Source organism: Myotis lucifugus, unplaced genomic scaffold (genome assembly GCF_000147115.1).
Source record: "Myotis lucifugus unplaced genomic scaffold, Myoluc2.0 scaffold_668, whole genome shotgun sequence".
Lineage (NCBI taxonomy): Eukaryota > Metazoa > Chordata > Mammalia > Chiroptera > Vespertilionidae > Myotis > Myotis lucifugus.
This window is the reverse complement of record NW_005871716.1, coordinates 180,948-195,679: the sequence shown is the minus strand read 5'-3', so window position 1 is coordinate 195,679 and position 14,732 is coordinate 180,948. Positions and strand designations below refer to the sequence as shown.

Sequence of the window (14,732 nt, the reverse complement as noted above, 5' to 3'; positions counted from 1 at the left end):
TTACATATATAATAAATGTTAGCCCTATCTTCCCTTAGTAAATATTTGTTGAGTACAGATAGTACTCATAAGTCCCCTCAAGCTATAACAAGAAGTTCACTCGGGCAGTTTTTCAGTAATTCCTTTAAGAATGATTTTTAAATGCACACACTGGTCCTCGTATAATGTCGTTTTGTTCAACATAAGTTTCATTATAATGTTGATGAGATGCCATAGGAACTTAACTCCTGCTTATATCAATTAGCTTACGGTAAAACTGGTTTCCTTATAGGTCATTAAATAACCACTATTAATGACATTAAGCGAGGACTTACTGTACTGCATATACATCAGAAAAAGCTTGCACTTTTAGAATAGAAAGAGGACCCCTATGATGATCTACCCAAAATCCAGCAAAGCTGTCCTGTCTGCCTGGAGCTGCTCAAGGCTGCGTCGCTAATTCTTTGCAAATGCTAATGAGCAGATTTGATGGCAGCGACCATGTTTGAGACCAGCTGATCTCTAATATTTATTCTCTAGTTATGTCTCTCTAAAAATGTCAACCTCAACTTGGAGATAGAGCTATATATAAAGACGGGCAGAAAGTTCAAAACTGCTCAGAATACAGTACTGTACAAATTTCAATTTTGGATCTTATATTCAAACATTGTATTTGAAATAAGGCTATAAAAATATACAAACAAAACTAACGTTCAATTTTAACCAAGATTGCACATCTATGACCGTGATAAAGATTTTTTAAAAACACCCTACCACCAAAATGGTAACTGATCTAATCATTACTCTACAATCAATGGAAATTTCTCTTAGTTATGAATGTAACCAGCTCACTGGGACCCAATGAGTCTCTGTCTCCAATTTGTCAAAAGTTGTTTTTAGTTCTTTGAATGCCATGGTGAGATCATCATTAACTATAATTTTGTCAAAGAGATGACCATACTGACTTTCCATTATCTGTGCTGATTTAATCATTTCTTGAAAGTCTTCTTCCTACAAAAGGAAGTAATTTTTTTTAAGTGGTTAACCAGACAATTACATCACATCAATGCAAACATTCCACCACTGGCTTATCTAATGCTGTTCTGTCCCTTCTCTCACCTCAGCCAGAAATGAAAATTACCCTCTTTAATTACAAGTTCTTCAGAAGTCATAATTCCTAATATTACTTCTCTGATTTGCTTGTACCTAAACTGATCTGACAAGAGTCAAAACTTGCGTCTTACCTGAAGTTCAGGGTAATCAGTCACTAACTTATTATAGGGATATCTCAGTGTCAAAATAGTTATGAGGGAGAGATGGGAAGAACCATTTACTCTGATGCTGCATTATTTATGCTTCTTCATAGCAAAGAATTTAGAGCATGAACTAGTTTTTCAGAGTTGGATACATTTATAAAACAATAGTTACCAAGTCCTTCCTATGCTTCATTGGAAGTGGGTCAGAGGCCCATCATACCCACGTTTTTGAGCCAGGAAATATTTTAGTTGATTATGTAACTCAGGGTTATATATAACCATATACATAAATGTGAGCTAAAACCTAGGACTATGCTATCATTTATTACCTCCACTGAGAAACGTTTAAGTCTATAAATAGTATAATAGCTCTTTACACAGCAACATACTAATTTCAAGTCCACATTTCAATGTCACAGAATATTTCACAACAGAAAATTTAACTTTAGTGTTAATCTAGAGCCCTCAGTAACATCATATGATGATACTCATTCAACATGGATATGTATTGCCAGTATTTTGTAAAAAAGATACTTATCAAATACTGGGAATCAAAAGTATAATCTGTATTTTGTAACCATAATTTATAGTGTACAAATTAAAAATGAGGGAGGGGAAAGTTAAGAGAGAGAGGGGAAAAAAGCTCTTGACATTTAATTTCTTTGCTCTTCACTTTCTATCCTAAGGTAGAATATATTATCTTAAAGATAGAAACAAAAAACAAGGAAATGAAAGGCCTTGCCAGAAATCATTGTAGTCATTAACATACCGCAGTTGCCATTTATAATAACATTCATAGGAAATACAAATATTGAATAATTACATGAGTCTACTATACCCAAAATGATGCTTTTTCCTTTATTATGCTAAATATTGTTGATTCAAGAAGACAAAAAAGGCAAATTATTAAAACTTTCATCTAGATCATTAATGATTAATAGTAATTGACTTTAGTATTTTTCCCCTTAAAAATAAAAGTAGTCTGAAAACCAACTGGTCTAACTTTTATATAAATGGCCTACAAAAATTTTATAATTATGCCAAATAGTTTTGAGTCCGTTTAATATGAAGATCCATTCATGGAAGTACAAAAAGCAATTACAGTACAATTACTCAAAATGTCTGTACCTAAACACAATTCTATATTGTAGATTTTTGGATCACACTTCATCTATTATAGTTTTCCTAAGATAGTCACTACTGCATATGTGATTTTAACTCCTGCTTATGTATTTTCACTAAAGCATCATGATACTTACTGTAAAAGGCTTCGCAGTACCCTGGTCATCTCTACTTGAAATAATCTTTGCATTTTTTCTTGTCTCCCTCAAACGCTCTATTGATGGAGGCTTTATAAATATCACATAGGGCTTAAATTCTAGTGTCCTTAAATGCTTCACTGTCTGCAAGGAAGAAAATAAGGTTGTTTTTATATTTCTCCATAATGTCATGAGCAATTTTTACAATAAAACAAAATTTTCTAAGGAGAAAATTTCTTAAATTATTTCCTAGTCAAGGTCAGTTGATCTTTCAATGTATTATTCAATCAGTTGTTGACAATTAAATGTAATAAATCCCCCTGTAAAGATGATGAAGAATGTAACTTGCCTTAAAAAATGTTTTGAAATATGCCATAATTAATATTGAACTGAAGTGGCTAGAAATACCATAAAACTGATTTTTAAATCAAATCCCCTATGACTTGGATGACGTTCTGCACACAAAAGTCTTCCAGCCATCCCATTTAAGTCTCTTCCTGACTTCAGGCATGGGTTCTCCTCTTTCCTTCTACTCTTCAAAGTGCCCCAAAAGGGCAAGCCTCCTGCTTTCCATGAAGCTGGTCAACATTCCTCTAGAAAATATTTTGTTATTTACACTATAAGTGACAGGGGACGGAGGGGCTGGTGAGGCACTGAGAAGGTAGACTTTAAACCACACCAAGGGAGTTGGGAACAACTAGTCCCAGGACACCAGCAGGGAGGTTCTGCTCAAGCAAGAGTGTGTCCCATTCATCGCTGGTGTCTGAGTCAGCCGCCCTACTGACTCCTGATTAGTGGCCAAGGCCTTCTCCGGGCCATCCTGGCTGGCCCTTGGAGGTTTTACACCCTCGGGAGCAGTCATCCCTGAAGTGAGAATCTGGCTGCTGGTTATGAGGAAAATGCTGTGGGTTAGGTTTCTGCTGGAAGCTAGATGGTGTGACAACTGAATGGCTTCATCCACTGGCACCCTCAGTCCAAATTTTCCTGAGATTTCCCAGGGTGCCAGGCAGAGACCTACCTGACAGCGGCAATAGGGGCTCATGCCATGGAGTTCCTGTGAAATGCCCCACAGCTCTAGTTATACATAAACCCCAAATCTAGGATATAGATAGAACCTAGAACCAAAAGGGCCATTGTTAAAAATCCTATATAATAAAGAGCTAATATGCAAATTGACCTTCACACCCTCGCACAAGATGGCTGCCATCATGTGGTCAAAGATGGTCGCCACAAGATGGCCAGCAGGGGAGGGCAGTTGGGGGTGATCAGGCCAGCAGGGGAGGGCAGTTGGGGGTGACCAGGCCAGCAGGGAAGGGCAGATAGGGGGGACCAGGTTGGCAGGGGAGCAGTTAGGCGTCGATCAGGCTGGCAAGGGAGCAGTTAGGCATCGATCAGGGTGGCAAGGGAGTGGTTAGGGGGTGATCAGGCTGGCAGGCAGGCGAGCAGTTGGGAGCCAGCAGTCCTGGATTGTGAGAGGGATGTCCGATTGCCAGTTTAGGCCTGATCCCACAAGGGTCGGGATCCTGAGGGGTCCCAGATTGGAGAGGGTGCAGGCTGGGCTAAGGGACACCCTTGCCCCAGTGCACGAGTTTCATGCACCGGGGTTCTAGTTATAAATATTTATGATAATATATAAGAATACATATAATGCAACATTAAAAAAATACAAAATATAGAAAAGAAAATCTAAGAGACCTTATACTTGGCAAAAACTGAATATAAACAAGACTTACAAACACAGATTTGGAGGCTTTTCCTACTCCTCTTTCTAACAATAATATGGGCTTTCAGTTCACCAAAAACTTCTCAAATTTTTTGAAATGCTTTTGTCATCTTAGCAAAGCCACATACATGACCAAAGTGAGTAGACTTCAGATTCAACCTTGTAGTGAGATGCTCGCATCAAGCACAGATTACATGGGCTGGAAGGGTAGTGAATAGTTCATTGTTTACTTACATGAGGTTGAACATCCAACAAGCAAACTTTGTTTTTAGCTAGGACAGACCGAACTGAGTCTATACTTGTGCCATAGTAGTTGTTTTTATATTCACCATATTCAATAAACCTGCAGAAAATTAGAAATGCATCAGAATCATTTATGAATTCAATATATATAGGTAGCAAGACATAATTCATATAAGTAAAAGATATTCTTGCTGAACATGAAAATTTTTTACTGTGTTTAATAAAATAAATAGAGCCAAGTACTCCGGAATGTCAATTTAAAAAAATCTTTTATTTTACATTTTTCAAATCAGTAACACTTGCTTGTATTACACTTAAGCAGACAAAAAGTACTTTAGTCCAGCAGTACACTAATGTTTTCCATCACCTCTTTTTCAGAACTAATGCAATGCAATAAAATAGTGAATAAGCCAAACAATAGAAACTACTGAAATTTCACTGCGCACTACAGAATAACCACCTTTAGAACCAGAGGAGGAACAGGTTGGTGGCTAATGGAACCAGGGCAGCCAATTATGTGCTATAAAAACATAATCGCTGTGCCAAACACGAAAAAAGCATTTTGATGTTTCAATAAAATTCCACACTCCTGTATTAAAACACACATTTCTCTCTCTAATACCCTAAAGTAATTCATGCTTAAGCAAATGGAAGACCTGGGAGAGGGCATGTAGGGCTAGCTAGAGGATATGCTACAAGCAAGATGATTCACATTATTTCAACTTTTTGAAAAGCCAAATATATACAGAGGTATGTATATAGGAAACTGTGGAACTAGGGATCTATTACATAGTTGTTAGTTTTTAAAATAAAATTGTATTCAAATTATATGTTAAAATTCAAATAGCAGGGGGAAAGGACCATAATGACACTAGAGCAAGCTTCTCTCGTTATTCAAACAATTCCTATACATTTATCCTCCCAGAAACAGCAGCTCTAGCCTATTAAAAAATTACAACCGAAGATTGCTAATAAGTACTAACTAAATTACCACCTTTTAGTTGGTTTCAAATATTATAAAAATTAAAATATATTTCAAATGGAAGGGAACCCTCAATTGTCTAAAACTGGATATAAGGGACATACTGAAAAACGGTCACACAACCCAGCCGGTGTGGCTCAGTGGGTGAACATTGACCTAGGAACTAAGAGGTTATTGGTTCAGTTCCTGGTCAGAGCACATGCCTGGGTTGCAGGCTCAATCCCCAGTAGGGGGCATGCAGGAGGCAGCTGATCGATGATTCTCTCTCATTGATGTTTCTATCTCTCTATCCTTCTCCCTACCTTTCTAAAAAAATCGATAAAGCCCTAGCTGGTTTGGCTCAGTGGATAGAGCATTGTTGGCCTGCGGACTGAAGGGTCCTGGGTTTGAATCCAGTCAATGGCACATGCCCAGGTTGCAGGCTTGATCCCCAGTAGGGGGCATGCAAGAGGCAGCCAATCAATGATTCTCATCATTGATGTTTCTATCTCTCTATACATCTCCCTTCCTCTCTGAAATCAATAAAAATATTAAAAATAATAAAAAAATAAAAAATCAATAAAATTATATTTTTTAAAAAACAAGTCACACAAAACTATAAAAAATGTCCACTTACTTGTTATTTTGCACATCTGTCTCAAACAAATGCTTGGAAATGAAAATATATTCAACACCATCACTCTCCTGGCTTCTTCTTGCTCTGGTAGTGTCTGTGATTTAATTAAGAAGAGTTTAGAAAAGTCTACATCAGACACCCTATAGAAAATACTAAAAAAGAAACCATCCTGTATTTAATTAAAGTAGTTTTCTTAAATAAGATTAAAACTTTATAAAAAAGCAAATTAGTTAACAAACTATAGTAAAATATCATTAATTTAGATTTTCCACTAATATTAAAATTATATTGATTTGAGGGTGGATTCAAAATTAAATTGAATTATGCCTGTACTATTATTCATTATTTTGAAGATACTTCTATGTTGATTAAATAAAAATGCTATTTCAACCCTTGAGAAATAATTCTTGCAAATAATATACTTATTATTGTTATTTACTGGTCTGTATTTATTGAAGCAAATCTAATGCCCACTAGGTTATAAGATAAACTCTGAAATTATTTTACTAGCTTTCACACCCAGCACATAGTATATATCATCAATGTTTTATTTTACTAACTGAATGAAGTTATAGACTTCTATGTGCTATTCATTCCTCCTTTCCAAAACTAAAAACATCTTCCTTGGAATACTACTGAACTTCCAAACTTTCAATAACTTTGGTTAATTATTTTCTACTTAATTATAATGGAGTAGAAAAATACAGGATTAACTTGAAACAAAACAACCTAAGGAGTTGCAGTGCTGACAAGGCAAGTGAAAAACGGACTACTGAAACGTTCCTGCTGATTACAGCTAAAAACTCTGGACCCAAAACAACTATGTGAATACTCTAAAATAAATACAGCAGGTAGATTGTGAAGGGGAGTCAACCTGCATGGGGAAGAATTTAACCATTATTTCTTCTTCTTTTTTGAAATATTTATCTTTATTATTGAAAGTATTCCAGATGTTCCCCCTTTCTTACTCCATTGACTCCCCTCCACACCCTTCCTGCTCCACCCCCAGGCCTTCACTGCACTATTGTCTATGTCCATGGGTTATGCATATAAATTCTTTGGTTAATCTCTTCCCACTCCTCCCCCCCTTCCTTCTGAGATTCCATAATCTGTTCCATGCTTCTATGTCTCTGGATCCATTTTGTTCATCAGTTTATTTTGTTCTTTAGATTCCACATAAGAGTGAGATCATGTGATATTTGTCTTTTTCTGACTGGCTTATTTTGCTTAGCATAATACTCTCCAGGTACCTCCATGCTGTCTCAAAGGGTAAGATATCCTTCTTTTTTACAGCTGCATAGTGTTGCATTGTGTAAATGTGTCTCAGCTTTTTTATCCACTCATCTACTGATGGGCACTTAGATTCTTTCCAGATCTTAACGATAGTAAAGGACACTGCTAGAACATAGGGGTGCATATGTTCTTTTGAAATAGTGTTTTGGTTTTCTTCAGATATATTCCTAGAAGTGGGATTGTTCAGTCAAAAGGCAGTTCCATTTTTAAATTTTTGAGGAAACTCCAAACTGTGGCTGCATTCCCACCAGCATTGTACTAGGGTTCCCTTTTCTCCACATCCTTGCCAACACTTGTCATTTGTTGATGGTAGCCATTCTAGCAGGTGTGAGGTGATACCTCATTGTAGTTTTTTAATTTGCATCTCTCTGATGATTAATGATGTTGAGCATCTTTTCATGTCTCTTGGCCATTTGTATGTCCTCTTTGGAGAAGTGTCTATTCAGGTCCTTTGCTCATTTTTAAATTTAATTTTCTGTCTTCCTTTTATTAAGTTGTATCAGTACTTTATACATTTTGAAAATTAACCCCTTATCAGATATATCATTGGCAAATATATTCTCCGATACAGTGGGCTCCCTTTTTATTTTGTTGATGGTTTCTTTGCTGTGCAGAGTTTTTTAGTTTGATGTAGTCCCATTTGTTTATTTTTTTCCTATGTTTCTCTTGCTCTTGGTGATGTATCAATGAAAATTCTGCTACGTGAGATGTCTGAACTTTTGCTACCTATTGGTTTTTTTTAAGGATTTTTATGGGTTTACAACTTAAGTCTCCTATCCATTTTGAGTTTATTCTTGTGTATGGTACTAGTTAGTGGTCTAGTTTCACTTTTTTGCATGTATCGTCCAATTTTCCCAACACAATTTATTGAAGAGACTGTCTTCACTTCATTGTATGCTCTTACCTTCTTTGTCAAGTATTAATTGACCATAATAGCTTGGGTCAATTTCTGGGTTCTCTGTTCTGTTCCACTGATCTATACACATGCTCTTGTGCCAGTATCAGGCAGTTTTGATTACAATGGATTTGTAGTATTATACACAAAAAGAATGAAATCGTATCAAGCATCTTCTCAGATCACAATGCCATGAAGCTAGAAATCAACTACAATAAAAACACTCAAGCCCAGCCACGGTGGCTCAGTGGTTGAGCATTGACCTATGAACCAGGAGATCATGGTTCATTCCTGATAAGGGCACATGCCTGGATTGTGGGCTCAAAACCCAGTGTGGGGCATGCAGGAGGCAGCCAATCAATGATTCTTTCTCATCATTAATGTTTCTATCTCTCTTTCCCTCTCCCTTCCTCTCTGAAATCAATAAAAATATATTTTAAAAAACACTCAAAAACATTCAAACACATGGAGGCTAAATAGCATTAAACAACTAGAGGCTTGGTGCACGAATCTGTGCATAGGTGGGGGTGATCAGGGCTGATTGGGGACACGGGAGGTTGGCCAGGTGAGGGGCCACAAGAGGTTTGCTGGCTGGGGGGAGAGGCCACGGGGAAGTTGGCTGGCTGGGGGGAGGGACTGCGGGAGGTTGGCTGACCAGGGGCAGGGGCTGCGGGAGTTTGGCCAACTGGGGAGAGGGGCCATTTGAGGTGAGCCAGCTGGGGAGAGGAGCTGTGGGAGGTGGGCCAGCTGGGGGGAGGGGCTGTGCGAGTTTGGCAGGCCTGATTGGGGCCATAGGGCTGGCTGGCCGTGGGGAAGGAGGGGCCGCGGAAGGTTGGCTGTTGGAGCTCACTGACCACCAGGGGGCAGCTTCTGCATGCGCCTGCCCCCTGGTGGTCAGTGCTCATCATAGCGACTGGTTGTTCGGTTGCTTAGGCTTTTATATATATGAGTTACCAATGAGATCTAGGAATAAATTAAAAACTTCCTGGAAACAAATGAAAATGAACACACAACCACCCAAAATGTGTAAGACACAGCCAAAAGCAGTCTCAAGAGGGAAGTTCATAGCACTACAGGCTTACCTCAAGAAACAAGAAAAATCTCTAATAAACTATCCCACCCTACAACTAAAATAATTAGAAAGAAAACAATAAGAAATGCCCAGAGTAATGAGAAAGAAGAAAATAATAAAGACCAGGGTGGAAATAAATGACACAGACTACAGAAACAATACAAAAAAATCAATGAAACCAAGAGCTGGTTCTTTGAAAGATAAACAAGATTGATGGACCTCTAGCCAGGCTCATCAAGAAACAAAGAGGGAGGACCCCAATAAATAAAATCAGAAACAAAAGAGGTGAAGTAAAAACTGACACCACAGAAATACAGAAGATTGTAAGAAATTATTACAAATAACTATAAGCCAACAAATTGGACAACCTGGTTGAAATAGACAAATTCCTAGAAAAATACAATCTTCCAAAACTGAATCAGGAAACCTGAATAGACCAATAACAACTAATGAAAGTGATGCAGTAATAAAAAGAAACTAGCAAATAAAACTCCTGAACCCTAGCTTCACAGGGGAGTTTTACCATTCAAAGAAAACCTAATACCTATCCTCCTCAAACTATTCCAAAAAATTCAAGAGAAAGGAAGACTTCCAAGATCTTTTTATAAGGCCAGCATTATCCTAATTCCAAAACCAGATAAAGATACTACAAAGAAAGAAAATTATCAGCAAATATCCCTGATGAACATGGATGCCAAAATCCTCAATAAAATATTACCAAACAGAATCCAGCAATATATTAAAAAGATTATTAACCATGACCAAGTGGGATTTATCCCAGGGATGCAAGCCTGGTACAATATTCTCCAATGTTTATTTCTTCTTAGTTTTGCCCTCAGGGTGGGATCACTGACAGAGCATCATGTCAGAATATATGACTAAGTTCTAACATCAGCCTTGACTTTTTGGTTAAAAGAACCAGAAGAAAAATGCCCCTGTGAGGTGAAGAGTGTGGAGGGAATCCATGAATGAAGAGATCTGGAAAAGGAAATACTCTAATTCTGAGTATGAGCCCACACTAGTCTAAGAATATCCCCTGAGCCATACACATGCAGTTGAGACTCAAGCATAGGAAAGTTTTAAGAAGTGAACTGAGATTAGAATACACAGCCTATCCTATGAATAACAGAAGTATGGAACATACCCAAACCAATATAGTAAAGGCTTAGAGAACTGAGCTGAGAGTTGAAGTATGCACACAAGTATGAATCTAATCCCTGAACTACAGGTGATAGGGCAGACTCAAGCCAACAAAGCAAAATTTAGAAAACTAAAGTGACATTTAGACTACAACTCACATAAAAAGACAGAACTTATAGTCTAAACACAAACTGGTAGATAATTTGCTAAAATAAAACATAACATTCTCCAGAATATTATAACAGGATTTGGAGTTATTAATACAGCACTGAATTCACAATATCCAGAATGCAATTTAAAATTATTCAACATAAAAATAACCAAGAAAATATGACGAATTCTCAAGGGGAAGATAATAGATGGCAACCCTCATAGACCCAGAAGTAAGAACTATCAGACAAAAACTTTAAAGCAATGATTATAATAACTGTGCTTCATTAGGTAAAGAAAACACACCTGAAATAAATTAAAATATGAATTTTAGCAGACTATAAAGAAAAAATTAAAGTTTTAGAACTGAAATATAGAATATCTTACAGAAACATCATTAGATGGGCTCAGTAGGAGAATGGAGAACACAGAGAAAAGGGCCAGTGAACTGGAAAACAGATCAATAGGAATTATAAAATCTAAGCAACAAAGAGAAAAAAGTTAAAATAATATAAATGGAACTTGAGGGACGAATCTGAAAATATTGAGATGTCTAGTTTCATTTTTTTTTACATTATCTGTCCAATTTTCCCAACACCATTTATTGAAGAGACTGTCTTGACTCCATTGTATGCTCTTTCCTCCTTTGTCAAATATTAATTGAGCATAATGGCTTGGGTCGATATCTGGGTTCTCTGTTCTGTTCCATTGATCTATATGCCTATTCTTGTGTCAGTACCAGGCTGTTTTGAGTGCAGTGGCTTTGTAGTATAACTTGATATCTGTTAATGTGATCCCTCCAACTTTGTTCTTGTTTCTCAAGATTACTGTGGCTACTCGGGGTCTTTTTTGGTTCCATCTGAATTTTTGAAGTATTTATTCTAGATCTATGCAATATGCCATTGGTATTTTAATAGGAATAGCATTAAATCTATAGATTGCTTTGGGTAGTATGGACATTTAGTGATGTTAATTTTACCAATCTATGAACACGGTACTTTTCCCCACTTGTTTATATCTTCCTCAATCACTTTTTTCAAGATCCTGTAGTTTTCCAAGTAGTACAGGTCTTTTACCTCCTTGGTTAAGTTTATTCCTAAGTATTTTAATTTTTTTGGTTGCAATGGTAGATGGGGTTATTTAATTCCTAAGAGTTCATTATTGGTGTATAAAAATGCCTTCGATTATTGGGTGTTAATTTTGTATCCTGCTACATTGCCAAACTCATTTATTATATCTAGTAGTGTTTTGGTGGAGTAGTTTGGGTTTTCTATACAATTATCATGTTATCGGTGAATAATCGCAGTTTTACTTCCTCCTTTGCAACTTAACAAAAGTAAGATAAACAATCCAATTAAAAAATGGGCAAAGAACCTAAATAGACAGTTCTCCAAAGTGGACACACAGAAGGCCAAAAGGCATATGAAAAAATGTTCAAAGTCACTAATCATCTGAGAGATGCAAACCAAAAAGACAATGAGGTATCACCTCACACCTGTCATAATGGCTACCATCAACAAATCAACAAACGACAAGTGCTGGCAAGGAAGTGAAGAAAAGGAAACCCTCGTGCACTGCTGGTAGGAATGCAAACTGGTGCAGCAACTGTGGAAAACAGTAACGGAGTTTCCTCAACAAAATTAAAATGGAACTGCCTTTTGACCCAGCGATCCCACTTCTGGGAATATAACCTAAGAATCCCTAAACATCAATTTGAAAGAATGTTTGCACTCCTATGTTCATAGCCACGTTATTTATAATAGCCAAGATCTGGAAAGAGTCCAAGTGCCCATCAATAGATGAGTGGATAAAAATGCTGTGGCACATTTACACACTGGAATATTATGTGGCTGTAAAAAAGAAGGAAATCTTACCTTTTGTGACATCATGGATGGACCTGGAAATTGTTATGCTAAGTGAAATAAGCCAGTCAGGGAAAAACAAATACCATATGATCTAAATTACATGTGGAATCTAGTGAACAAAATAAACTGACGAATAAAATAGAACCAGAGGCATGGATCCATGGAATAGATTGCCAGCTGTCAGAGGGGAGCGGGATGAGGGACTGGATGAAAGCAGGTGAAGGGATGAGCCAAAGAACATAGATGCATAAACGATGGACACAGACAACAGGGTGGTGATGGCCAGAGGGAAGAGAGGATTGGGGGTGGGTGGAGGGGGGCAATTGCTGGGGGGGGGGGAGCGCGGGGGAGGGGATCTGCAATAATGTCAACAATAAAAATTTTTAAAAATGTGAAAAAAAGGGTAACATGTCTACAACCAAAATGTTTGTTTATCATGACCAACCAAAATTATCCAGGTCTGATGCAATTTCACTGATTGGAGGGTCATCCTGTGCACTAAAGGGTTGCAGGTCCAGTTCCTGGTCAGGGCACATACCTCGGTTGAGAGTTCATTCCCTTGTGGGGCACATATGGGAGGCAACCTGTCAATATTTCTCTCACATAGATGTTTCCCTCTCTCTTCCTATCTTTTTCCTTTCCTCTTTCTCTAAAAATCAATTTAAAAACACATTTCCTCAGGTAAGGATTAAAGAGAAAAGATTCTCACAAACCCATCAACAGTGAGGAATCCTGAATAAAGGACCTGAAAATTCTTGAGAAGGGAACTCAAAGGGCAAGATGGGCACAGTAACCACAGTGCCCTAGGCCACTACCTCACCACAGTTCACTGAGTACCCAGTATGTTTTCAGCTTAAGAAAAGCATGAAACAAATGAGACAAACTCCCCACTCTTACCCAACCCCCAACAAGATCCCAGAATAACTGCCACTGTGAGCTAAGAAAAATATTTTTAAACTGGTACCTTAGTTTATAATGTATATTTTTTTAAGAAATCTCAACGGAGGTACCCTAAGGACAAAGAAGTGTACTTTGAAACCTATGAAAACACTTCACTGTGGTGCATGCCTTCTTGCAACATCTCAGGAAGAGATTAACAAGTGTGGTTGACTGACAGTGCCTAAATCCAAACTATCAAGATATGAGAATCCACCAAGTATTTGATATTTACTGTAATACCTTTAACTATTTTAATTCTCTTTTGAACGATTGGTTATATTAATGGTCCGTTAGATTTGTTGTTGATAACCTCTAGCGTTAAAACAATATTGATCAGCTTTCTCTGACTGGCTTAACAACAAGCAAACAATATTGATGCAGCCCATCAAGGATGAAATTTCCCACAGAGAAGCAAGCCGGGGCTTGGCCACCACTTTCTTTAAAAGCAACTGTGAATGTTTAATACGGCCTCATGGACAATTTTAAAAGATCATATAATTTGCTCAAGAGAAATAGCATTTAACTGATTTAGCACCCCTTTAAATAGCCTTCTGAAATTGCAATAATTATAGATTCATGAGAAATTGTAAAAATGGCACAGAGAGGTCCTGTGTACCCACCCCTCAGCTTCCTCCAGTGGAGGAAGGCATTAGTCTTCCATCACTGTTGTGTATGTCAAGACCAGAAAATCATCAGCAAACTCCAACTGACTAAACTACCAAGAATTTCTATTTAACATTTAAATACCTGAAGTATGGTAGACAGAAAAGTTCTCATGTAAGATTTGATGAATTTTCAGAACGAATACGCCCAGGTAACCAGAACGCTAACAAGAAGCAGATTTGCCAGCATCCAGAATCACCCTTCCTGTCTGCCCCCTCAAGATTTCTAACAGCACACAGGAGCACTGCTTTAATTGTTTTTATAAAACAGAGCCATAGTGCACATTCTCTTTATGTCTGCCTTCTTTCATTCAGCATGATGTTGGTGGGGTTCATACATAGTATTGCATGTAGTAGCATATTGTTCATTCTCACTGCATTACAGTATCCCAGGGTGTGAAAATACCATCATTTATTTAACCAATCCACTACTGGTGGGCATTTGGGTAGTTTTCTGGTTTGAGCTTTATGAATAGTATTTTTAAGAGTATCCAAGTATGCGTCATATGCATTTCTGCTGAGTGTGTAATAGTGGAATTGCTAGGTCACTAGGTATGTGTTTTCTCAGCTTTAGTAAATAGATATGGCCACTTAGATTTTCAAAGTAGCTGAATTAATTTACACTCCCACCAGCAATGTGTGTGAGTTCCATTGCTCC

General features: G+C 37.5%; 1 protein-coding gene across 1 annotated transcript in view; it reads right to left on the bottom strand.

The window, feature by feature from the left end:
• Positions 1 to 806: 806 nt before the first annotated feature.
• Positions 807 to 14,732, bottom strand: part of MPP7 (membrane palmitoylated protein 7) — a 159,817-nt gene continuing 145,891 nt past the window's right edge. Inside the window, exons 13-16 of the mRNA XM_023746378.1 lie at positions 6,059 to 6,152; positions 4,452 to 4,560; positions 2,495 to 2,638; positions 807 to 990 (exon numbers count right to left, since the gene is read on the bottom strand). Of these exons, the coding sequence (XP_023602146.1) occupies positions 811 to 990; positions 2,495 to 2,638; positions 4,452 to 4,560; positions 6,059 to 6,152 (527 nt within the window). The 3' untranslated portion in view covers positions 807 to 810. The remainder of the gene's footprint in view (positions 991 to 2,494; positions 2,639 to 4,451; positions 4,561 to 6,058; positions 6,153 to 14,732) is intronic.